Raw genomic sequence first — 27,432 nt, forward strand, 5'->3', positions numbered from 1 at the left:
TCTATCTATCTATCTATCTATCTATCTATCTATCTATCTATCTATCTATCTATCTATCTATCTATCCATTTTTCAACGTAGTAAATGATGGGTTTCTTACATCAATGATGCTAGTTTAAATTTCTATTTTACCTTAGTTAAACTGTCAGTATTTATCATATATATGCTATATTACAGTGGTTTCAATAAAATTATTTCAAAGTTGGACTCGTATTTTCCCGGAATAGTCACTGATGTAGCGGAACAGAAGATATAATATTGAATCGAAGTCAATATTTATTATCCCCTGTAAGCTGTTGGGTAATTTGTAAAGGATGAATGCTCTGCAGAAATCCACAGCATATTATGAAAAAGGGTACCATCTACAGTCCATCCATCAGTTCCTTCCTTCACCCACACCGGCGTACACTACACCAGCGTACGCTGCACGGAGCCTGCGAAGGCATGTGACTGAGTAAGGACATGAGATAAAATTATGTTAACTTAGCGCTGAGTAGTTTAAATTCTCCCAGCGCCCACCTCACAACCCTGGACGGTCGTTATTCATCTTTGTCCCTGCGTAGGTACAGACCCTGCAGAGACAAGCTGCGCGCAAAAAAAAACCCCCGACCTGGACAGCGATGGATAAACGTCCCAGTACAGACTCCCGCAGCAAGACGAGGCTACTACGGTTTCTTACCCCCTGTTCGAAGAGAGCCCGCAGTGTTATGATCATTGTTGAGGAGCAGCCCCACAGCAGCGAGCTCCTGCCCACTGGCGTGGCCGAGATCGTCCGTTCTACCCGGGCTTCTCTGTAGCGCACCAACACCGGGGATCCACCGCACCTTTGGGCGTCAGACGGATTAGTTAAATCGGTGTAGCTGATCTCACCCCACCGGCTATTGGTGGCTCTGACCCGTCGTTGTCAAACCGCGGGGCTAATCCAATCAAGTGTTTAAAGACGAGACGCCAAGAATAGCGCCAATTACAGTAAAAAGTTTCAGATCTTCAGCGTGGTGAGTGTGGTAATAGTGCAAATGAATGGGGCACCATGTATAGTTAATGTCATTGATGAATTGCCTGCCAGAACCGAGCAGCCTTCACAGCGAGGACATCAAAACAACAATGCGATGATCACGGGGATTACTTTGAATCCCTGGGAGTATTGAAGATAATACTAAGGATCAGACCGCTGACACAGGTTACATATGGTACCAGGTAACGCTCTTTATCAATTCATTTTACACTGCTGTTTGCCACATGTGTGACACTGGTGTCTTCATATTTTAATTACATTTTATTGATTGCAGATTTGAGAAGATATCTAATCTGCTTTAGGCACAAACCCCAGAGATACAGCCACAAGACTGTAAAGAGAACGAACTATAAAATGTGTAGCTGTGATGTTGAGGCCTGTAAGGACAAAAATGGTCTGGGTGAAAATGGTTGTATGTTATAGACTGCTTATGCTGTAATCACAACAAACAATCACTCACCATGATAGCTTTACGCCCACTGTATCATACTTTCGATTCACATTACTGGAAGGTAGGGTTTATTCTCACCTTGTAGCCAGAAAGAAGGTTGCATGAGACCTAGATCCTTGAAGAAGCGTGATGTCCTAAATTCCCCAGAATATATCGCAGCATTTGGATGTGAATCTACATCAAGTGTCTGTCTGCTTCATGATTAAGTAAGAATGTTTTACTAACAGTGTAGGAAGGCTAGTCATCTAGTGGTTCATTAAATCATAGTATGTTCCGTATCTTAGTCCAAACATAATGTATGAAGGACAAAACACTGTGTTTGCACGCTCCAATTATAATGAGTTTAAATGAATGTCTATATGTTCTACAATTATAATGTAATTATCATTGTCTGCACGGGAATATAGATGTTCTAATAGAAACTGAAAGTTTGATGTTGATGGTGAGTTCACATACTTGACCTAGACCATCAGCAGATCCATGTTGTTGTATGTACAGCATGATTCCCTTACAGTTTCCTCACAAATTTAGTAACACATAAAACTATTGTTGCTATAACTACCATCCAATAACCAGGTTTTTCTTCAGGCTCCAGTAGCAGTGTGCCTCTTTACAAACGTTACTCTAATAGCTCTACAGAAGCACAGTTGCTGAACTTTTACTGAAGACTAGATCGGTGGGGGTACAGACAAATTTCATACTTTTAAGGTTCATTCAAAGCACCCTTCTGTAATCTGCAGCAGGATGATTCTATGATCTCATCGATGTAATTTTACAGTTGTATCATTTTAGATTTTAAACCTCATAGCCTTACAATTTGATTAGAGTATTTGTTTTTTGCTACCGAATTTAATCTTGTAAGCCAAGGATAAGTTCAGTTTAAGAGGGAGATTTAATCAGGTCTAAAGTAATTAGGTTGGTTTGTATCTGTAGAAACAAGCCTATTATATTACTGCTTTGAAAGATTTAGACTAACTTAGAGTCACAATAAAACCAATCGATCTGGTAGAATAAGAGGCCGGGTGATCAGGTTATACTGGACTTAATCATTCACCAATAACAACCAGATTCTGCCATTGGCCACTGAGAAAACTCAGTTTAACCTTTAGCTTTGGGAAAATCAACATGTCTGTTTTACTCACAGTGTTATTCCTCATGTTTTCATAGAAAGCAAGTAAGACTGTTTATCCATTTGAGACCACCCATAAGCGTCATTACTTGTTTTTATCACAGTCGTCCCAAACAATGGCAAGTTTAGGTCCAGTCCAACTGGATGTTCATCTATATAAAATAGTAAACTGCTCAGCAACCACCATAATGCTCAAAGTAAGAAAAATACATCTATATGCAGCACTCAAAGTGCTGTATATAGATGTGGTAACTGCATAGTATGTAACAAACTAACTTGGGATAATGACACACTTGCTTTGGTGCAAGAATGAAAGCTTCCTCAGGACTGCCCCCAGGTCAGAGAAAAGCCAATTAGTAGATGGGAGTGGCAGAGAAAGTGACAGGCAGTAAGATCAAAGCACTAAAGTAGTCTGAATCAGTGAAAAGGATTTTTGTGTTTATGAAATGTCCCAGAATCTCTTACAGCTCTCCCTCTAAAGTCAAAAATATTGAGGGAAATATATAATAAGTCTGGCATAAAGAATAACAACTAAGTGTCATGTGTGCATGTCTTACTTTCACATACAGCCTCTTGTACATACCTGATTTGCATGTAAAGCGAGGAAAATTAACCCTCTCTTTAGAATATTACTATCAAAAATGCCTCTAATGAGTCGCAATTTGCATATGTAACGATGTGTATTATGCATATGTTCTCCGTGTGCATTCCCCCTCAGGTGCATACGTGGAGTGTGTGCAGAATGAGCAGCACGTTTGTTACATTAGCTGAAGTACTGGAGGCACGAGGGGGACCTCTGCTGGAGGAGGAGGTCTGGTCCTTGCTGCTGGGCACTGCAGAGTCTTTAGTGGATGTCTCTTATAAGGGTAAAGCATTTAGGACCCTCCCCACCTCACTCCCTGTTATTTTAGCCTCACATACATCATGCCTTATAACGCCACGACCATACTATCATGTTGCGCCAGTGGAAAATCTATGAAACTATTTAAACATATCGTGCATTCTTGCTTCCCTCAGTGGGACTTTAGTGTAAAACTACAGTAAAGCCGATAGTACATAAATGTTTCCTTTTTTTCAGGTCAAAACAATATGTGCAGTATCATAAGCCCCACCTCCTTGCTGCTGTCAGCCACTGGTACCTTAGCATTTAAGAACTGTGGCCTATCAGATGAGGTTTCCACATTCGCCGCTCCGGAGATGCTGCAGGGCCGTGCCAGCTCAACCAAACCTGCCACAGAGAGGGTCAGTGCGCGTGTTTTCGTACCCGTATCTCACGTGAAAGTGGAAGGCAGATTTCTCAAATAGTGCAGAGTACTAGAGCCTGTAGCTTTACAGCTTATTAGCAACTTTAAACTCTGCAGTGACTTCGCGACGTTAAGAATCAATCCAGACATAAACTGATGTGTCTCTTTCATTGAGTGGAAAATCTTAGGATGTCTGGAGCTGAAGGTCGAATAAGGTGTAAGTGCGCCATCTAGTGGCTGAAGAAAGAGAATCACGACCTGAAATCTGCACTTGTGAGCCTTACGTGTGTACATTGTCCAAAAAAGTAACTATTAAAAACAAATTATAATGTGAAAATGATCATACATTTATATAACAATATTTCGTATTTGAAAAACCACTATATAGAATTCATGTTCAAGAAATATGCCTTAAAACTCCAAAAAAGAAAGCACAATGTGTTGTTGCCTGCTCCCTTTTGCTTCAGTAATCTGCATTTCTATTTTATACATCCAGTATATGGCATACCCCCGATTTAATCAATCATGCTTGAAATAGATTTATTTTTATTGTTTTAAAGATTCTCTGTGCAAACCAGCTCACGTTGATCTACTGTATCTATCTTGTTCTTACTCTTACTTGCTTCTTACTGGAAAAACTTCACTCTCATTCATATATAAGTATCGTCACTATTATAACACATTATGAAGGAATGCAAAAGTAAACCTGGTTTTATCTGTTGCATAGATGCTGGTGTATTCACTGGGTATGACTCTCTACTGGTCAGTTGATTTTCACCTACCTCAAAATCAGGTAGTAGCCCCTTATATAAAATCATCAGTTATTTTCTCATTAACCATCACAACTCAGCTGTTGTAATTATTATTTAAATTCTCACTTTCAGCCGGTTCAGTTGAGTGACCATCTAAACAGCCTCCTCCTCAGCATGTGTGAGGACCTGTCTCACCGCCGGGTAAACCTCAACTCCATCCTGGAAGCCTGCGAATCCCAGCTCAAAGCCTCCATCCTGCTGCCCCCCGCCAAAGTCATCAGGCAGCTGGTGGAGGAGGTTTTTCATGAATCAGTGAGTCGGAAAAAAAAGACTTTCTACACTAAGGTCATGTCTGATGATATTTTATGTTCTCATCAGCCTATTCTGTGTGTGAAATTAATGCCATACTGTGCACTAATGAAAAAAAAAAGAAAGTGTCTGTGAATAGCAGGGGTTCTTTTTCCTCCAGATGGACCAGACATCTCTGCCAGACAGCAATGTCCCTCTGAGCGGCAGAAGTCTGATGATCAGAGAAAGACTTCATGGTGAGCGTGATACAGTTGAGATAAATGTTTGATTTAAACTAGGTCCATACAACACACACATAAAAAGCTGAGTCATTTCATTTAATTTCTAAATAATCCTAATGCGTCCTAAATAAATTTGACCTTTAAGAGGTGTCATCTACATATTTCCTGGACGTAGCTGCAGTCACTGTTGGTTTGACTCAAGACTGAACACCGGACAACAGGATTAAAATCTTAACCTAAAGCAAGCCCAGGATTAGGATCCTGCGAGAGCCAGTAATCAGATACTGAGCGAGATGCTCCAAGCTAAAACCTCCTGCAGGTCTGTCCAAACATCTTAGTGTCTCAGGGCAGCAGAGACAAAGAACCAGATTAAACATTGCTGTCATCTTTTATTTCTTACCTGGATGACAGGAAAGAGAGGGCCATTTTCAGACTTCAGCGAAGGAAGTGCTGAAGGTAGAAGATATTCAACGGACTCTGACTCAAAGTCAGGTATGCGTTTCGTTTGGCTGAAACCAAATCCTGAACAGAAGTCACAGGATGTCTTTCAAAGAAGTTTGTTTCATGTCAAAATGCATCACTTTAGTGTCTGGATGTAATCCTTGAATTATGCATGCTTTTATGTTTTGTATCTATTTTTGTTTAATGCATTTTACAGTCAGAACATATATATGTGTACTATTTAAAAAACAACAACATTTTTAATATGTTTTATAGGGAGTTTACCTCAAAGACCATGGAGACAAAGACCGAGAAGCTCTCCCACATCGTTGTACCAATCTTCTTTAGAAAGGCATGTATATATGCATGCATATATACACACCATCACTGGACCTTCTACCAAGAGTGTAGAAGGATGCTATCTGTGCATTCATGTCAGCACAGATAAATCTTTCCGCTCCTCATTTCCCCCGTCCTTATTGTCTGTACTGACTTTGCCTACTGGTGGTGGTCAGAGGGCCCGGTGGCGCCAGTGTCCAGCAGCCTCGCCTCTGTCAGTGCGCCCCAGGGTGGCTGTGGCTACAATGTAGCTTGCCATCACCAGTGTGTGAATGTGTGTGTGAATGGGTGGATGACTGGATATGTAAAGCGCTTTGGGGTCCTTAGGGACTAGTAAAGCGCTATATAAATACAGGCCATTTACCATTTACCATTTGAGGGGATCTGACATTTTCTCGTTGTTTGACTTTTCCAACTCGCCTGCACAACTATTACACAATCTGTCCTTCCCCACCCACCTCTCTCCCTTCAGAATCCCTCGTGGGGTTCGTCACAGGGACAGCAATTGCAGTTGGCTCGGTAGGAGTCCCCATCACGACATCTCTCCGAAGACATCAGGCAGATCTCACAGTCCTTCCATCACATTCAGCGACTCCTCGCTTAGTCTGAGCCAGAGAAAATCTAAGGTAAGCTCAGAAACGAACTTGAATGTATCAGTGACATAAGTCAAGTGAAATGTTTTTGCAGGGCACGGAGTAAACGTGCATGCTGTGGATCTGTGTGCATGTAGCTGTATTAGAATGACAGTGAACTGTAGAGTAGTCAGTGCAGGTGAACTAAAATCTCTGTATACAGTTGATCATTTAGTGAGGAATGACAACCTGTCAGATGTATTCCAGCTAATAATATATACATATTATTTTTTTTTGTTTAATTAATTTTATTTTCCAGGCATTGGGTCCCGAGTTCGTCAGAATGCCAGATGAGCAACAAATTGTTCTTGAGCTTCCAGGATCTATTGTGGTAAATGAATAATCTCGGCTCACTTGCCCATAAGCAATTTCGGTTTACACTTCTGTTTGCTCCTATTCTTTTAGCTTTTCCTTTCTCGCATGCTGAACTGTGTCTATTTGCATAATTGCATGTATAGTATTTGTATATGTATGTACATGTACGTGTGTGTCTGTGTGTTTTGTGTGTACACGCCACAGTCCAGAAAGGGCCGTTCATGTTCGTCTCAGAGAGAAGTGACTGTTGTGATGCCTAATGGACAGTACATGGTGGTTCGCTGTGATATTAAGTCCAGAGCAAGAGATGTGTTTGACATGGTGGTCGCGCACGCAAACTTGGTGGAACACTTTTACTTTGGTCTTGCCTTCCTAGATGGTAAGAGCCCATAATAAATAGGACCTGATCTATCTTGAGTGCACTGGTTGTGAGAAAGGATTGACAGTAAAAAAAATATTTGAATATGTAATTTATCTGAATACCTTTCCAGAAAAAACTGAAATGACTTTGAATCTGTCTTTCCGCAACTGGATGTTTTAGTCACTTCAGACAAATGTGGCTAAAGAAGCTTTTCTTTGGCATTCTGCAGATGATGAATATTTCTTTTTGGAACATGAAACAAAAATCTCCAAAGTTGCCCCTGACAGTTGGAAAAAAGGGCAGATATCATCCTTTTTGGTGTTTCTTCGAGTCAAATTTTTTGTTGATGATATCTCCTTCATTCTGTAAGTGCTGCAGTGGTTTCACGATTAACTCATATGCAGGAAGCTCATTTTCAGAAATGTATTTAGTTAAACCCACTGTTGCCTTTTTTCTTCTTTTTTTGTTCCTCCTTCCTAGGCACAAACTGACTCGTCACCAGTACTACTTACAGCTGCGTAAGGATATCTTGGAGGACAGGCTTTACTGTAATGAGGAGACAGGCTTATTCCTGGCTGCTCTTGCGCTGCAGGCTGAGTTTGGTGATTACATGTCAGAGGTACAGAGGACATAACAATCATGTTTGCAGCATGTCTTTAAGGAGCAGCATTATCTGTCAGTGTGTATCCTCATCCTTTTTGTGTCTCTTTTTTAGTTATATGGCAAGAACTATTACCAACCAGAGCACTATGTGTCCAAGAGGATGCTTGAGAAGCTTGCCCTGCCCAGCGTCAAGGAAGAGTTGCCAAGACTACATGCAAGTCATGCACAGATGCTGCCAGAAGAGGCAGAAATGGAGTACCTAAAGGTAACCACACTAATAATGCATTTATTCCCACACATGTACACAGACTCGTTTAAAAAGTAGCTTATATTGTCCTTTAGTTACTGTATGTATGCTATAGTCATAAGTCTCGGTGAACTTTTTTATTACTACTACTATTTTTTTTTTTAAATTTGACAGTTTTACTGTCCTGCTTAGTTTATAAATACATGTATATATGAGAGTTAGGATCAAGAGCTAAACTCCCAGATTTTGAGTCCCACAAAATCTGAAAACCATGTGCACATCAGATTGCACAGCAGCTACCAGAGTATGGAGTTATGTTCCACCGTGTGGGGCGAGAGAAAAGGTCGGTGGTTGGAGAGTTGGTCTTGGGAGTCTGTGCCAAAGGAATCATCGTGTACGAGATGAAGAACCACGTCCGGACTGTTACCAGACGCTTCCTCTGGAGGGAAACTGACTCCATATCCACTGGGGTAAAAAAATATGGCCTTTCAGTCAGACTTTGCTAAGCTGTGTAAGACATTACTTTGCAGAGGTAGTATTGCTATGAAGCTCAGAGGAACTAAATAATGATTTATGTCTTTCAGCGGCGTAAACTGATTATAGAGTGTGGTGGCCCCAGTGGGAAAAAGCATGGTTTTGTAACGGAAAGCTCAAAAATAGCACAATACCTCCTGAACCTTTGCTCAGCACAGCACAAGTTTCACAGTGAGATGACGTCACGACAGCTAAACCACACCTTAATCCCAGGTGGGAATATTTTGATTGTTTAAAATTTAAACTGCACAAAAAAAAAAGAGAAATCAGACTAAGAGCTCTTCTCTGTCCAGCCTGATCCCAATTAAGACTTTAAAATGTGTTTGTTTTTTCTTCTCTCACTGGATAGGATAACTTGTCTTAGATTGATTGATTGTTTTCTCATTTCTTCTGGAGATGGGATTGGTAGGAAAAACTGATCATATTTATTCCTAAATGGAGAAAGAAATGAGTACTGTGAGCAAAAAATATTGTTTCAGGGTTTAGCAGTGCTAATATTAAAAAAAAGGTTTTAACCAAGTATAACAAAGAGCAAGCAGCACCTGATTCTACTTTGTTTCTCCAGATGAAAACATGGAAAAGTACATATCCGCCTACAGGGGTCGTAACCTGAACTTAAGGCGGATATCCTGCTCAGAGGGCATGTTGAACCATGTAGGATTGGCGCCCGGTCAACCAGACTCCCTGTCCAAGTCCTGTGACGACCTGACTGCCAAATTGGAGGCTCGGCTCCGCCAACAGAGAGAGATGAGGAGAGAGATGAGTAGAGAGCTGAACAAGGATCTGCCCGAAACGGGAGACCTCAGGGATGTAAAAGAGCGACAGTGTTGGAGGTAGCCCTTAATAATGAGTTTCATGTTATTATCACAAAAATATAGGTGGATTTAGCTAAATGTTACCGTGAACATATGTTGTAGTACGCCAGAGCTTCTTCCCAGGATGATGTCCAGTATGTCACTACAGAAGCAGGACTCTGATGCCTCATCCTCCATTCGAGGTGAGCTGACAAATAAAATATAAATACAACAAGTCTTTGAGTAACACACTAAATCAGCATGGAGCACCTGACATCTGTTTGGTAGCCTCTAAGTCATATTAGGTTTTTGAAATTTGATGGTCACAGAGTTAAAGTAGAGTGACAGTCTGGTTGTCTGGCTGACATTGTCCCCTCACAACAATAGTTCTTCTTCTTTTCAGTAGGGGCTCTCCTATGTGGAGTCCACATGTTTTCTTCATGTGTTTAGATCTAATTCCAGATATGTTGATTTGAACATTTCTAAAGTGCGTACAAGTCTTAATGTTTTGGTCTGTTTATGACCTAAACCCACACCATACATTTGACCTGCCCCTGTGACCCAGTGCACAATAACGAGGCAAACAAAGTATATAAATAGTTTACTGCTGCCTGTTTATCATATTAAAAACATACGTTTTGCAGTTGATACACCAACCCGGACCCCACCAGAGAGAGAGATAGTCTGCGTGACCCTGAAGAAAGATCCCAAACTGGGCTTTGGTGAGTTTATTAGCTCAGATTTAGCTGAGAGAGATAAAATTCCTGGTATAACAACAACAGCAACAACAAGTGATTCTTTAGTAAAAGTCTTCATATTCTCTGCTCCTGTTTCAGGCTTTGTGATAGTGGGAGAGGACAATACAGGCAAACTTGACCTTGGGATCTTCATTGCTTCCATTGTGCCTGATGGCCCTGCAGAGAAAGATGGACGAATTAAACCAGGTGCAAAGTTCAAACGATGCAGATTAAAAATATAGATACGGGATGAAAATGTATAATAAAATATCTAGAGCAAGATACACAATTAGATTGGACGTGATCTGTCATAAGGACTTGAAGGTGATTTGCTGATTTTTCCAGGTGGACGTCTCATCTCACTAAATAAGACTAGTTTGGAAGGAGTGACATTCAGTGATGCTGCTGCCATCTTACAGAGCAGCCCCGATGAAGTGGAGCTCATTGTGTCCCAGCCTAAGCGTAAGATCGGCCCACTGCTTTCTCCGTCCATCCTTCAAATATTTATAAATTATTATCAGATCATACTGTGCAGAGTAGTAGTTATTTCATGGTTTTAATGCCACCTGGTTGTTTTCCTCTCAGAGTCACTGAAGGACAGACAAAGTTCTTTGAGTCAGAGTACTCTTGGATTAGCGTTGGAGAGGAACTTTGGGTCACAGACTACCCTGAGTAGCACAGAGTACCGTCCCGGAGTGGAGGAACTCGAGGATGTCATCACATTGTCCAGCATGGCAACTCCAAAACGCAACAGGAAGCTTCACATTCCTGTGGTGCGAATACACGATGCCCAGGTTAGAACCAGTGCTCAGAAGACAGCGGTTAGAGACGATTGACTTTACTGTTTTTAAAAGAAGCAGTGCTGTCAAAGCTGATATTAGAGTCCAATGCCAACTGATAAACAGATTAAGTGCTCACATTAATTGGATAAAACTAAGAGATGTCGTCATTCACAGGATTCAGAAGTGTCCCAAAGATATGCCCTCATTCATTCCTTTCTTTTTTAGGAACACTTTAACGATCTATTTATTTTCAGTTCAGTACAGATGTTAAATTATTTCAAAGTCATTATAACTGCAACATTTACACTGTTACCTATAATATTATAGGCTGCAGACACTTAATTTAAACTTGCATACATTTACAGAATTGTTTTGAATAACTGCCACATTTTGCAAAAGTCTCAAGTAACAAGTACGAACACTCTAAATCAAAATGTTTTTTAATTTCACATTTTACTTGCAGAAATAACCTCTAAACATTACAATACATTTTCATGTTACTGTATGTAATTTTTCATGAAATCATTTCTTGTAATCTAACATTAATCCTCTGTTCTGCGTCTTTTTCAGGACATTTACTCTCGGTCGCCCTCTATCTTGAGCCTTAAAACAGGCGAGCGGTTTGTAGTGGAGCTGAAGAAAAGCAGTGGAAGCCTTGGCATCAGTGTTGCTGTGAGTGAAATGTTTTAATGAAGAGTGCTTTCCTCATTTTCTCTAGTTGTAAAAGAAAGTAGAGTTTGGTTTCTTTACGGAATCATTTTTGAAGAAAAATCATTTTGGATAAGGAAGCTGTAAAAATACAATATGTTCTTGATATGATGTCAAATACTTTATCTTGACTTACTGAATTTGAATTGATATGAATCATATAAACTTTGTAAGATCACTGCTTTACTGTCAGCCAAATGAATTTCCTCTTTTTTCTGTCTTGCCAAAGGGAGGAATTAACACTAATGTGCATGATGGAGGCATTTACATCAAGAGTCTGGTGCCTGGAGGTGCTGCTGAGCAGGATGGTCGCATTCAAATTGGTAATCTTTTAATTTGGAAGTAGAAGATATGATCAGGTGTTGAAAAAGGTAAAGGGTTATAAAAAAAATAAATGATTAAAATGTGCAGGATCCATATCAAACTTCTAAATTCTGGATAAATTCTAAGTTTATCAGTTGTTACATTGTAATTATATCCTTAATAACAGTCCCCCTAACATCATCATCATCATCGCAGCATTATAAAGTATGAATCTGACACAAAAGTTCTTAAGCTTCCATATGCAGCATATTACATAAGTGATTGTGTATTGAACAGTAAGATAATAAAAGTCTAAACCCCAAAGATCATAAAAATGTATTTGAGAAATTATATTATAAAACATTTGCTGTTGCTGTTATTTACATTTTGTAAACCTCTGTGCTGTGACTTGTTTCGTGCCTCAGTGAGCAGGAGAGACTTTAAAGTTTGGTGATATGTCATCACACATATACACACACACGCACACACATCGCAAACCGTTTCGGTTCGGATGCTGCTAATGATGATGAGGTTTGTGTTTGTGCGTATGACAGGTGACAGACTGCTGGAGGTTGACAGGTCCAACCTGAGGGGCGTGACTCACCATCAAGCTGTCGAGTTCCTGAAGAGGACTGGGGAGGTATACATACACGGGCATGAACACTTGCTCATGCAATGAAACACAATCACACACACAAATGTTCTCGTTTGCTGATATGATTACATTAATATCAGTGCTAAGTGACTGTCCTTCACAGAGGTTACGTATTTCTTCATCTCTTTAAATCCATGTTTTCGTGATCCATGATGATAATCCTTCCCTAATGAGTCTGTTTTAGTTAAATTAACTTAAATATAAAACCATAAAGGTTAACATAATGACAAAAGCACTAAAGTCCAAACTATTGAATTCACTATTACAAGGACTTGACCTGACTCTTTAGACCTTTCCACCATAACCTTTTTTAAGGAAGCGTTATTCACAGTGAAAAAATGGCAGGAACCAGTGCTGCTACACATTATTCTCTGTTCCCGCTGTGACGCTATTTGTTCAATTAAATTTATCAAGCATATTAAGGGGAAGTATGTGCGTCATCTGCTCCCTATAGGTGGTGAGCCTGCTGCTCGAGAGGGAGCCCACAGTAATTCTGGAGCCTAGACCTGACTCGCCCTGCCCTACCTTGGTCCACAGTGCATCACACACACAGCCCCTCAGGACTGAAGTCTCCATGGAAACGACCTTGAGTGGTCGAGCCAAGGACTACAGCTTTGTAACGGATGGTGAGAGGGGAGACGAAGGGGCATTTACCCTCGTAATAAAAAAGAAAAGATAGACAGTGTCAGGGACACACACTCATGCACACATGGCCCAGAGGTGACTGTGAGTCATCTGACAGCTACATTGTGGTTGCTGTCAGAGTCATCTAGGGCTGATGCCGCCTCAGTCCCTTGGGATTGCATCCACTGAAACCTTAAAGCTTCCTGTTCGCTGGCACGTAGCCTTCCCTTCTTTACTGGTAATAGTAGGAAAAAAAGTCAAATAAATTGGGAAAAATGTATTACCAAATAATAATTACAGAAAAGAAATATACATGCATTTGTGACACTGAATTGAAAAATGTTCTTAGCACGTTGCTAAAGATCATAATTCACATGTTAATGCTCAAGTGTTTCCTTTCATCTCGTTCCTAGAAAACACACGTGAGGTGGTGCTGAGGAAGAGCTTGTCTGGCCTCGGCTTCAGCTTTTATATCTCCCAGCTGCACTCAGGACCAGACCGCAGCAGCGTGGTCCGCATCAAACGTCTGTTCCCAGGTCAGCCAGCGCAGGAAAGTGGCCTGCTGCGGGAAGGAGACATCATCCTGACTGTCAACAAAGAGCCTCTCAAGAATCTTCCCTATCAGGTAGAATTTATATGTTTATATCAGATAGTGTATTTTTTGTTTAGTTTGTTTTTTATTTCTTATATTTATAAGAGGACAAGAATGTGTGTGGACAATTGGACCATAAGAAGCTAAAAAGCAAAATAAACCTGTTTGCAAAATAGCCAATGTAGCCTTAAAACTGTGTAAACCTGTGGAAGAACAATGGATAATCATGAATGGACTGCCGAGTGTATAAGTAACACAAGTGACCTTGTTCTCTCTCAAGTCTCATTCACTTCATTGTTTCACTAATCCTTTAATCTTGTACCACTTGAAATAGAAAGCAGTTTGTGTCATTGTGCTTGTGTCATTTAATCTTCTCTGTACTGCCAAGAAGTTACAATGGTATTAGCAGCGTTGCTTTTACACATATGTTGGTCAGATATCTGTGCACATTTTACACTCAACAAAAATATAAACGCAACACCTTTGTTACTGCTCCCATTCCCCACGGGATGGACGTAGAGACCTAAAATTCATTCCAGATACACAATATAACCATCCCTCCCAAACAGTGGTCACAAATCAGTCCAAGAACTGGGACATTCTCAGCTGCCATCTGCCCTGAACAATGTGAACCATGATTCATCCGTGAAGCGCACACCTCTCCAACGTGCCAGACGCCATCGAATGTGAGCATTTGCCCACACAAGTCTGTTACGGCGACGAGCTGGAGTCAGGTCAAGACCCCGATGAGGACGACGGGCATGCAGTTGAGCGTCCCTGAGACGGTTTCTGACAGTTTGTGCAGAAATTGTTTGGTTGTGCAAACCAATTGTTCCAGCAGCTGTCTGGGTGGCTGGTCTCAGACGATCTTGGAGGTGAACCTGCTGGATGTGGAGGTCCTGGGCTGGTGTGGTTACACGAGGTCTGCGGTTGTGAGGCCGGTTGGATGTGCTGCCATATTCTCTGAAACGCCTGTGGAGACGGCTTATGGTTGAGAAATGAACATTCAATGCACGAGCGACAGATCTGGTTGACATTCCTGCTGTCAGCATGCCAATTGCACGCTCCCTCATTGCTTGTGGCATCTGTGGCATTTTGCTGTGAGACAAAACTGCACATTCCAGGGTGGCCTTTTGTTGTGGGCAGTCTGAGGTACACCTGTGCACTACTCATGATGTCAGATCAGCATCCTGATGTGGCACACCTGTGAGGTGGGATGGATTATCTCAATATAGCAGATGTGCCCACTACCACACATTTGGACTGATTTGTGACCACTGTTTGGGAGGGATGGTTATATTGTGTATCTGGAATGAATTTTAGGTCTCTACGTCCATCCCATGGGGAATGGGAGCAGTAACAAAGGTGTTGTGTTTATATTTTTGTTGAGTGTAAGTCTGTCTCATTTTTAACCAATTCAAAGTTTCTTTTCTGTTTGTCTCAGAGGGTTTTGCTTTTGCTACGTGGTGCTCCTTCTGAGGTTCATCTGCTGATCTGCCGACCTGGACCAGGAGCACTGAATGATGGAGATAATAACTCACTGGTGAGCTAATATACTCATGAATCACTGTAAATCCAGTCCCAAGGCAGACATTTTTAGACAAACCATTGTACTTTCTGTCTGACTCTACAGACTCTTACATCCCTCCGTGATGCTCGATCGCGGTCTCTGGACATCAGGTTGGGGGAGGACTACAGCGAGCTCCTCAAAAAGCCCTCCAACCAGGAGGAGGAGCCGACCAGCAAAACAGAGAAAAACTCAGAACTTCCTGCAGCTTCACAACTCCCAGAGAGCCAGGAGGATCTCAAGGCAGAAGTGCAGACACAACAGACTCCACCATCTTCCCCTCGCTCACCTCCTTCACCAACATCACCTACATCTCCTCCTTCACCAGTCTCGCCAGCATCACCTGCCTCACCTACCTCGCCTGGCTCTGGGTCTCCACCTGCTCCAACAGAGGCCCAACTAGCTGCTGGGAAGCTCGAGCAACAAAAGGAAGCAGAAGCAGAAAAGAAGAGCAAAGATGTGGAGGAGGAGGACGCAACAACCTCAAGCTCTACTGTGATGCTTATTGATGTCTGTCCTAAGACTGGCTCCAACTCTGTGTATACCAGGTAATGTTTCAGATGCCAGCTGTCATGTGTTGATGTGCATGTTGTGTGGTTATTTTCAAAACTCGTGCAGATGTCTTTTATCAGGACAGAGTTTTATTGTTAGGATGAACATGAACATTTGGCTTAATTTTAAGTAGACTACAAAATAAATGTTTTTTTAATCGGCAGTGGAGTCAGAGAGGAGGCAGATGGAAGTGTCACCTATTGCCTCATGGGAAATGGACTCACTATCATGGCAGATGAAGAGTACCTGACCATCAGCTCCACACTGGAGCCTCCTCACATGCTTCCCACCGCTAGCACTCAAACAGCCAACTTTAGCTCTCAAACATCAAGTAGCTTGCAGTATCCACACCCCAACCCCACCACCTTGGCCCTCAACCTCTTATCTGACACCCCCACCACTTGTTCCCTGGCACATCCCTCCCAGCCACTCACAACACAGCCCCCTAAAACCAAGCACCACCCAATCCAGCAGGGGCTTCTTCCAAGTCACTACAAAGCCATGTCCAAGATCAGCCGCCCCATGGTGCCCCCACCTCAACCTCCACCACTGACCCCTATCACAGCTCAGATTATCTCTGTGGCTCCCTGTCCTAGTCCACCTCCCCCAGTGCTGCCCCCCACACTGCTGCCCCCGGCTGCTCCAATCCAATTTAGAGAAGAACCAGAAAAGAAAGAAAAGGAATACAAAGATTATGATGATGACGAATATGATGAGGAAGAGGAAGAGAGTCGAAGAAAGGCAAGTCGATGATGTTCTATTTTTATGCCACTGCTTAAATTTAGCTGTGTTTTCATCAATATTAGTTTGCCTGCTAGTTTTCCATTAGGTTTTTTGAAGAGAACCATCACTGGACTTTTGAGAGATTAATGTTTTCCCATTCTTGTCTAATAGCTAGCTGCTCAACAGTCCAGAGTCTTATTTTGTATTTTTATGTCTTATGTTGTTCATTTTTTCAACTGGTGAAAGGTCAGGCCGGTTCAGCGCCTCGGTTCTTCTACTGTTATAATAGCTGCAGTATGGTGTTTAGCATCGTCTTGCTGAAATATGCAGGGTCTTCCCTAATAAAGAGGTGTTCTGGATGGGATCGTATGTTGCTCTAAAATCTGTATATACCTTTCAGCATTGATGGTGCCTTTCCAAATATGCAAGGTGCCAGTTCCATAGGCACTAATGTAACCCTAAACCAACGGAGATGCAGGCTTTTGAACTCAGTGCCAATAACAAGCTGTATGGTCCCTCATAAGACATCTAGAGGAGATGGTGGTGTTTCTGTATCATGTTCATATATGTAAGCTTGAATTTACATTCTGGATTCACAGAGGATGATTTCTGGAAGCGTTCCTGAGCCTATGGAGCAGGCTGCATTAAAAACAGGAACGACAGTCAGCTCTGTTTTTAATGCAGTGCTACTCTGCCCTATACTATGAAGACAGTTTGACATACCCCGGGTATCTTTCCATTCTGGATTCACTAACATTGGCAATCAGGATAAGCAGTTACATCACGCTGTTTATCGACTGGCTAAGTTAACCCAGGGTCTCCCCTCTATGTTAAAATCAAAGGGCTGGTGTTGGCAGCATCTGACCAACCTAAAAGGCATGGATCATATGATTCTTCTTCCAAAGAAAAAGATCCCTGTGAGTGCCACCTACTCATTATCAGAAGAAATTGTGATAAAAATCTCCAAAAAACATTAAAATATAAAAAGCGTCGCCACAGATTCTCTGAACCTCTGCATCTCTAAGATTATCTTTATATACTTTTTATATACATGTTACTGACCTGGTGCTAATGAACCTTATTAGTGTCAAATGTTCCTCCAGGTGTTTCTTTTTAGGACCACTGACTTTTGAAGCTTTTTATATCCCCCACACAAACTTTTGCCACTGCCATCAAATTAAAAAATTTCTTGTTTTCTTCTTAAAATCATGACCTTCTAATTTCTATTCTCACAGGGATTGGTTAAAGAATTTGAGCTGTCAGTGGTTCTGACTAAGTCCAGAAGTGGAAGCTTTGGGTTCACCATCACTCGAAGCAAACTAGACAACTGCTACTACATACAGGAAATATTGGACAATCCAGCCAAGGCAGATGGACGACTCAGGGCAGGAGACAGGCTCGTCACAGTATGCACCAAAACTTGCGCCTGCACATTTAAAGTAATCATTAAGCGTGTCCTGTTGATATGACAACTGTTCTTTGTCTGTCATCTTTTACCAGGTAAATGGCCACGATGTTACCAGTGTGGCAGATGACGTTGCCATGACTATTCTCAGGTCATCTCCAAGGAGACTGAGTATGACAATAGGGAGAGCAGTGAGCAACCTGGTGGCTCCACCCTCTTGTGACAGCCTGCCTGATATTGTCCTACACAAGACACCTTCAGGACAGCTGGGTGGGACTTTATATAAACTTCGACTTACGGCATAGAAGCACATCAGTCATATATTATTTGAATTAATCTCTGTGCGTGCCCTTTCCAGGAATAAAGCTGACAGGTGGCATTGGTAGTAAATGGCAGGGCATCTACTGTCTGGAGGTGGTGCCAGGTTCCCCTGCCAGCGAGGAGGGTAGTGTCCAACCCAATGACAAGATCCTGTACATCTGTGGAAGGTGCACGCTGGGAATGACACTAGAGGATGCAGTCAAAGCTTGTGAGATCGCTCCACGTAAAGTGAAACTAAAAGTCATCAGGTATTAATGGTTCGAGAGATAATGTTTTTAGTGTTTGCCTCTCTTTCTTTGAATGAGTCTGTTCTTGTGTCTGTTACAGAGAAGAGCAGCCAGTGACCCCCAGGGGTAAGTGGAACGGTAAGTGCTTCCAAAGAATTTATGGCATGACTTCACTTGATCGGGACTCCAAGGACAGCTAAACAGGATAGTTTGGTTTCTATGCAGTATATGCAATGATGCATTGCTTAGAAACCAAATATGTTTGCGCTCAACAATGATAATTTAGGTTCAATCATTACCAGAAAACCTTAAAATTCTGGGAAGCAAAACAATTACTTGTGTGTAATGCAAAGGTATTTTTTAGTGTTTGATCTCTTTGTTTTCTTCGACAGGTCTGTTTGACTGGAAAAAGGACAGGAAGTCCTTTGCTCGTTTTGAAGAGCCAGTATCCCCAGAGAAAGACTCTCCTACTGAAGATGGTGAGTTTTTTTCTTTCTCGCATTCATTTATTTCTCTTTTTGCTTCTTCCAAACTCTTTTCATCATCAGCACAGTAACTAGTTACCATTCATCCCTTTGACGGCTGTCCCATTGTCAGGGTGAAGCATGAGCTTGGTGCTGACAGATAGCTCTCTTTGCAGCTGTGTGTGCGTTTACATGTGTGTGATCTGAATGCTGACAGACAGATCCTGGGCTCTCACAGCAGGATTAATAATTAGCGAGCCTCTGGCCCTCCACTGGCGTATTGGACTGCAAGGCCAAAGGCGTCGCACACACATGCACACAGAGTCAGAACCATACAGCCAGTGGTCTATAGGGCAGGTATCTCAGTTGCCTGGTGACGGTGTATAAAGTGGAGAGGGTCAGTCTGAAAAGATCAGCTTTGTTTTGCTGTCATAGAAGAAATACACCGCTCAACACTTCTCTTTCAAAATGTCCGAAGAGGTGGGAGGTTGGTGTGTGTTGCTGTTTTTTCTCCAAGTGTCTTGTTTTGAAATTTATTTTGATGCAGAAGGTGGCATGGATGCAAATCGGTAGAGAAGGAAAGTTCCACTGCTGGTTTAGAGCCAAACTCCAGGAGTTCCCTTTGTTAAACTTGCTTGATGTTTTCTAAAAGCATAATAATATACATGTTAACTCTTTTTTTTGTCTGAATGGGCTTTTTTTTCAGCTGAAGCTGTGTATCAGACTGCTGGACAATTCAGATGTCTCTCTCTCGGCCAAGAACAGGATGTAAGTTTACTAACAAATGTATTTTCTGTCCACTAGCCTGGTCTTTTCTCCTGTACACCTTCTGCTTTGCTTAAACAATTGTCCGTCTAAGGGGACACTGTAACATGAGTCTGCTGAGTGTCAATCTGTTAATGTATTCTCTATCTGTGTGTTTGACAAGCATTCTTTACTCTTCATTTATGTACACGACACAGTGGCAATTTATTAATGTAGAATACAATCTGGCCTTGTAAATACACAGCTATAAAACTGATAAGAGAATCTGTTTCCTTATTTCTCAATTCTTGTCTTCTTAGAATTGCATCATGCAAGTGGAGTTCACTAAACCAGAAGGAGGAGGTCTCGGTTTTGCATTGGTCGGGGGAACAAATGGCAGCATGCTCAGGGTGAGAGAAATTTGCTCAGGTGGAGTAGCTGAGCAGGACGGTCGCCTGAGAGTGGGAGATATTCTGTTAGAGGTAACAACACAACGTATGTAATGCAAATAATTTTTTTTTACCTCCATAGTCAGGGGGAGGCTTTGATTTTCTTTGTGCCCATGCTAGGTGAATGGTGTGATTGTGTCTGGACTGAGCCACAGTAAGGTGGTGGAAATCCTGCGCAAAGCTGAAGGGACTGTGCAGCTCACCATCTGCAGAGACGTCCTGCCCCTGACCTACTCCGAGTCACCTACACCGCCCAACATGTCAGCTCAAACTGAAGCTATTTTAGCTGAGCAGCCTGCTCTTGTGTCCAACCCTGATAATTGCTCTTCACCTGACCTCATGCTGAACAGGCCAGTGGACCGTCCCCCTGGTATGCTCTCTGACAAATACATTTCCTAAGCTGCGCTAAATTTTATGGTAAAAGATGTAAAAATCCATATTTTGTGTCTAATTAGGCATAACTAGAATTAGAAATAGTATGTTTATAGTGCCTTACATATACATTAAGATCGCTTTGAAAACCAGATTTAGTGCCGTAAGATATACTTACAAATTGTCTCTGACTTTCACCTTACTACTGGATCATTCGTTGGTCATTAGAAGAAATCTAAAGCATAGTGGATCACATGTTCAGTCATCCCTTAAAATCTTGATGGTGTCCAGACTTTTACAACGTGTAGGTGGTACTTTGTTGACAGTCTACTCTCACACGTTTTTAAAAATATCATGCCACTTTCCAATCCCCTAATACCAGGCTATGATAGCTACTATGTTGTCATTACAACTCTATATTGAGACATAAAGTCAAATCCCTCGTTAACTCCTATTATTAGAGGCTCACACTTTCTTAGAGGGTTATTGGCAACACATTACAGCACAACTGTAGTGTCAAATAAGCTCATGCAAAGTCTTGAATAATGCCTAATGAAGGTATGGCTTGTAAAATTTGCCTAATAAAAACATTATTTCTAGCTCTGTGTAATTTGATACAAATACAGCCTCTTATGTCTTATTAGTTTACTCTAAAATAAAGTGTGGCCCCTTCTTATTATTAGGATTTGTAGAAAGCAGATGTTTAAAACAAGCTGTAGACTCAGAGAGATTTGTAATATTTCATTAACAAAAAGCGTGATTATTTTAATCTTGTTATTTGTTGACATTTTGTCTACATTTGCTGTTTTAGAGGCAATGTCAGACCCTGTGGTTAATGAAGCAGATGTTGTTCTAACATCGCCCCCTCCCTCACCTCACCTACTGACAGTTGTAACCGATGAGACTACAGGTAAACAGGTAATGTGGACACTAACAAGCATACAGAAGTGTGCAAAAGTCTTGAGCAACTTCTCATTTCTTTAAACTTTGCTTCAAAGTAGCCAGACTTTCTTGTAATTCTTAAAGTGGTCTTGAGCAATCGTTCTCCAGCTTTCTGAAGGCCTATCAGAGATTTCTTTGGACATTGGCTGCTTTTTTACTCATTTTCGCTCCAGTCCCTGTACCTGATCATGTTCAGCGGGATGTTTTTTGCATGTTAAGTCATTTAACCCTGACCTGTGAACCTTAAAAAGGTACCTAATCAAGGTTAACATGAGAGATACATCTCAGTTGATCTGTCTACTGTTTGCTGAAACTTGCCTAGAAATCGTCTTCAAGGAAGAATAAGTGTCACTCACCCATTCTTGAGGAAAGGGAACAGGGAGAAGAGTCAGAGCTTTGGAAAATTACACAAGAAGTGGACTGAAAATCTGTGGCAACAGGTCTTATGACATGATGAGTGCAAATTTGAACGTTTTGATTCAAAACTTTATCAGTGTGTACAAAGGAGGTCAGGAAAGAAGCACAGCAGAGGTTTACGGCCAACTGTAAAACGTGGTAAAGGTCCTGTCATTGTGGCTGCATTTCAGCTTTGGGGGTGTTGGGGGACGTACAATGCATTACCATTTAATACTACCTGGAAAGCGTCTGATTGGGAAAGGCTTTCTTTTTCAGCATGACCATTATCCCAAAAACAGAGAGAGTTCAGGCTGTGTTAAAGAATAAAAGTGGTGATACCAAATATTGACTTTCAAGCTCATTACAGTTGTACAAACTCTGTTTTTGTCTTGTATGCAGCATTTTCCATGTGTGGTTGCTCATGTTTCAATACCCGACTACACCTATTTCTCATTTTCCTAGTAAAATAAAAAGAAAAGACAGCCCAAGACTTTTGTACAGTACTGTATATAAACTAACTGCAACATTATTAACTATTAAAATTAAATCGTACCCTTCTTTACATCTTTACTAACATCTGCTGCTAACATCTTGCTCCTTCCCTCTGTTGCCTCCTCTGGCTTTTTGTCTGTGGAACAGGAGAGCTGTAACAGCACCCCTTCTCATCAAGCTTGCTGCCCATCCCTCAATGTCACTGACATGTTGCATGGAGCTTCTGACAGGTAGTACTACTCTCTTGTATTGTCTACATATTTCGTGTCCTCTTCTTCAACCCCCCTCCTCCTGCATCTTTGTATGCTGGAGTACCAGCATTATCCATAAGGAGGCAGCAAAGAGCAATAAATAAAAGATGACTGTGGGATAAACGTTGACGCTTGTAAACTGTGATCCCCATTAGAAGAAAATGTCAGTTAGTGTAACAGCTAGGAAGTGTATAGTACTATTCCATGCAGGCTTAAAAAAAGAAAGGTACAGCAGTAGTAAAAATATATTTTAGCCTTTTGTTTATACTGTATTTTAGGTGGAAAAGGCGCAGGGAAAGGAAGCTCAGCCTTGCATGATTTCATCCCCTCCTACCGAAGACTAAAAATGGTCTGGTCTCACCCCTGCCCTGCCCCCTGACTCCCCCAGGAAACAAATTGTGAGCAAACTTTTGGACCACTCCTGCAAAGACATCCGGAAACCCCAGTCAGACGGCTGGAGCAGTGAAGATGATGACGACGATGTATTCAGCACCAAAGGTCAGGAAATGGCCTCATCCCAAACAGGTGCCTGTTTCTGTAGTACTGTAATGACAAGTCTGAGTTAAAATAGATAAATGTTTGCATTAAAGGGTTAAAGTGACCCTTTTCTCCACTTCTTTTAATCTATATTTTTCTCAGGCCCTCCCATAGTATCAGAGGAGGAACTGGCCAGTCTAGCTCTTATTACCCCTGCAAAGACCAGCCAGTACTCAGGCTCCAGAGTCAAAGCTCTCATCCAGATTCTCCAGCATCAACTGGACCAGCAGGAACTGGTCAAAGAGTTCATGGTTTGTGTGAACTACTGGATTCATAAAAAGGAAGTTATTATGTAACTTACTACAATATGGGTTCCACTGTGAAGCGGCAGACAAACATCCATGCTGTAGAAAATCAGCGTTTATTAAAATAAATAAAATGCATTATCTTAAGTTATTGTGGTTATTATGTCCATGTTTATACTTAAGGCTCTGGAGCATCTGAAGCCTTCTGACAACTGCCTAGTGGGAAAAGCTCCTGAGAACAGAGACAAGAACCGCTACAGAGACATCCTACCCTGTAAGTTGAGTGTAAAAATTTAATGTTATTATTTATTCAAACCTTGCACTTTTTATGTTCCCTTTTTTAGGGGTTCCATCTTTCTCGTTGATGGTTTAAAGCTCGTAAAAATGGATACTCAGGGACTTGGCATTCCATTGTTTCATTGTCTCACTTTAAGCTGACTCTAAAAAAGAAGGGAGTGAAGATGTTTGTGTACAACAGTTAAGCAATTTAATTTACACAGAACAAATTATTTCTCAATAACTCACTGGTACCACACTTATAATTTTCTCTGAGTCTGCCAAGTATGTGATGTTGTAATTATCTAGGATTTATATTTTTAATAAATGAAGGAGCATCAGGAACAAATAATATTACAAGCTGTGTTATCACCATGAATTCCAGAGGTTTGCTGTCTGATTTGTGATAGAATTAATCACTACCTCATAAACTCACAGTGTCTTCGACTTCTAAGTCAGATGCACCGCTCGCTCATCACGTCTGGTTTCAAAACATCGAGATGCTGGTGATAAAAATGCTCAAGTCAAGGCTTCATTAACCACTGAGTGGCTGTGGCTCAAACTCAAAAACACACCGAGACTATTTTTGCGTGTTATTTTTGCTCTTTCTTCCTTTAGACGACAAAACTCGTGTTGTGGTTGGAGAGAATCAGGACTATATCAATGCCAGCTACATCCGCATGCAAGTTGGCGATGAAGAGTTCTTCTACATCTCCTGTCAGGGCCCTTTACCTTCTACTGTGCAAACCTTCTGGCAGATGATCTGGGAAAATAAATCCGATGTCGTTTCCATGATGACCCAGGAAGTAGAGCGGGGAAGGATTAAATGTCACAAATACTGGCCAGAGAAGCTGGGTGTGCCTTTGGATGTAGGCAGGTACCAGCTTCACCTCGAGAACCAACAGTACCTGGAATACTTCCACATCAAGATCATCCGTATGGTGGAGAGTGAGGTGAGAGAGGGGCACTTTCTTTTCTGACTTACTGTAAAAAATGAATAAATACAAGTTTTGTGCAAATTTTTGATGAATTGCCATTCCAGACTGCCGAAACACATTTTGTTCGACACCTGAAGTTCACACACTGGCCTGACCACGGCGTGCCGCACTCCTCCGAGCAGCTGGTTCGCTTCATCCGCTACCTGAGGGCGGTGCACCATAAAGGGCCTGTCACTGTGCACTGCAGCGCTGGCATAGGACGTACAGGAGTTCTTATTTGTACTGACATCATCCTTAGCCTCATCGAGAATGATTTGCCTGTGAGTGGAATCCACTTTGATGGGTTTTCATTGGCATTTAGTGGTTTTAGTCATGCAACTGGCACAGTTCTATCACATTCCGGAAAAATAAAAAACAATTATCGGATAGACTGCTGTGAAATTTTTCACATAGGTCAGCAGGGGCAGATCCTACTATAACTGGCTATTCTTAAACCACCGCTGTGCCAAAGTGCGACCCAGCAGCACTAACATGGTTGCAGCCACTTCATTAATCACTGTTATTTGAAATAAAACATGCATGCATTTTCATCTGTACTTAACAGTTTTCTTTTTTTACCTTTAGATTAACGTAAGCAACATTGTGAAAGAGATGAGACTTCAGCGGCACGGGATGATTCAAACCAAGGTCAGTGCCAGCAGAAGGGTTAAAATTCAGGCTTTGGAATAGATGGTGAGCAAAATTAGACGTGTCCTTTGTCCCCCTTATTTCAGGAGCAATACCTTTTCTGCTACAAAGTCTGGTTGGAGGTTTTACAGGGGATTTTACAGCTTCACGGCAGCCAGTGGCAACCAGAAGACCCAAGAGACCACAAAGTAGTTTGAGAATGTTTCCACCATACCTGTAAGAAACAAGCTGTGAATGTTCGACCGCGTGCAGTCGCGCCCAGCAGAGCGATACGTTGATGATACAGTTTTCTTTGGCTTCCTTTAGTTTAGCTGGCTATAATATGCAATCTGTACTTCTCAGCTTTGCTACAATGATTTCAACTGACTTTGTCTGTGTATGTGTTCTTGGTGCTGTGATTATCTCACGTTATTTTAGATCACTGAGGTTGTTTTGCCTTTTCAGGTTTAGTGATTTGCCTTCTGTCTCAAACATTGTGTTTTTTTTAAATCTAATCTTTTTTCTCCATGTTCTTTACATTTTTATGTTGCATGTTATTTTAAATCCGGTAATATTTACATCTTGGCAGTAATGTCATCAAAGTGCACAAGTGTAAGATCATCATACCAAAGTTAGTGTCTGTTTCAAACCTCGATGACTAGCGTTTGATTCAAGGTTGTGTTATCATTTCATTTAAGTGCATTTGTACCCTGCAGAAAAGGGTATTAGCAAAAGAACATTATTGATTGTCTTTAATTAATCATCTAAGGGAATGAAAAGCATTAAGTGCCTTGGAAAGATACGCATCACTTGCTCCATACTGACCCCAGCCCACTTGTCTGAAGCGGTCAGGGACGGAGGACAAGAAACAGATTTGAGAGCAGCTGATAGTGGTTGGAGTGAACGAGCAGCTTTTGGTCTGTTTGTAAGGTGGACTTTGGTTAATTCAAACCAGAGGAACATTACATCTCACCTTTTTGTTAAGTTGTAACTCTGAAACAGTGTGGTGTTCGCACACTGCCTTCCAGTCTTTTTTTCTTTTTAATTTGTGTGCTCATTTTATACAATATCTATCACAAAGAACATTTTATTAAACATTATCACAACTTGCTCATCCCAAATACAGATAAAGAATGACCCCACATAACAAATTTTTGAAAATTCATAAATTTTCAATTCACTATTTTGCTAAAATTTGAACTCTAAATATTCCCTTTTTTTTGTAAAATGTACAAAAATGATTTAGATGTAATTTAAATTATTAGTTGCTGGGCTATTACATGTAAGTTGTTACGTGATAGCATCGTTTCTCTGTATTCTTTGGCTATTTTAATACAAACTCAGCCAAAAATGCAAAAAATATTCCCAGGTTTACAAACTTTCCATTTTGCCACTTTAGATATTGTACAAAGCAACGGTCAAAGTCAAATCTAAAATGATTTCTAGCTGCTGGTTTGAACCTCAACCTTTGGATGTCACTGCTTGTGAGCTTTGTTCCTGTAGCTGCTAACAAACACACACCAGCTCTCTTATTGCATGCAGACTCTTACAGTACAGCCTGGAGTTTGACAAAATGACTTGAACATGATCAAAATGTGGAATGTAACAAAGCAATACTCCTGAGGAGGAGGGAAACTGAATGTCTGGATCGGTTACCCAGTTTTCCAAACTGTTTGGAGCATGTTGGTTAGACATATGCAGTACTGTACTTTTGCCATGTGGATGGCCATGCAGAGCCATCAGCCTCTGTACTGTGTATGAAACATCTTTTCACTCCACGCTGGTTGGTTGGTTTCCAACGATAGCTAACCCTCTGTTATGTGCAAGTTCGCGTTCTATTTGAAACTCGTTGATATATTTGAAAATGGTTATTCTTGAAAGAACAAAAGAAAAGCACATTTTGCATTCATCTGTGAAAATGCATCTTGTACAGTTAAGCAAGTGCTTATGCGTAGCATTGTGAAATATAATAACCTCTGATTGCACAACTGCTTATTTATGCTGAATTAATATCTTGTCACTGTACCAGCCACTATGTAACCAATAACTGAGAACAATGTAATACCTCTCTCTTTAA

General features: G+C 41.3%; 1 protein-coding gene across 1 annotated transcript; it reads left to right on the forward strand.

Annotated features, from left to right (window-relative positions):
• Nucleotides 1–492: 492 nt before the first annotated feature.
• Nucleotides 493–27,432, forward strand: ptpn20 (protein tyrosine phosphatase non-receptor type 20). Its single transcript, XM_080868287.1, has 47 exons — nt 493–1,197; nt 3,314–3,461; nt 3,674–3,837; nt 4,567–4,632; nt 4,724–4,903; nt 5,061–5,136; nt 5,533–5,613; nt 5,839–5,914; nt 6,374–6,527; nt 6,793–6,864; nt 7,053–7,227; nt 7,439–7,574; nt 7,690–7,828; nt 7,925–8,077; nt 8,344–8,529; nt 8,644–8,806; nt 9,159–9,426; nt 9,511–9,590; nt 10,032–10,109; nt 10,224–10,331; nt 10,470–10,586; nt 10,710–10,918; nt 11,477–11,578; nt 11,844–11,937; nt 12,472–12,557; nt 13,027–13,198; nt 13,610–13,821; nt 15,233–15,331; nt 15,422–15,903; nt 16,072–16,648; nt 17,866–18,036; nt 18,131–18,305; nt 18,394–18,604; nt 18,684–18,721; nt 18,976–19,062; nt 19,754–19,815; nt 20,112–20,273; nt 20,361–20,610; nt 21,424–21,530; nt 22,590–22,672; nt 23,082–23,191; nt 23,333–23,481; nt 23,659–23,749; nt 24,370–24,704; nt 24,794–25,009; nt 25,314–25,376; nt 25,463–27,432. The coding sequence occupies exons 2-47, from the start codon at nt 3,338–3,340 to the stop codon at nt 25,571–25,573; spliced, it is 7,050 nt and encodes a 2,349-aa protein (XP_080724413.1). The 5' UTR covers nt 493–1,197; nt 3,314–3,337; the 3' UTR covers nt 25,574–27,432.

This window comes from Rhamphochromis sp. 'chilingali' (genome assembly GCF_963969265.1).
Source record: "Rhamphochromis sp. 'chilingali' genome assembly, chromosome: 20".
In the NCBI taxonomy this organism is placed as follows: Eukaryota; Metazoa; Chordata; class Actinopteri; order Cichliformes; family Cichlidae; genus Rhamphochromis; species Rhamphochromis sp. 'chilingali'.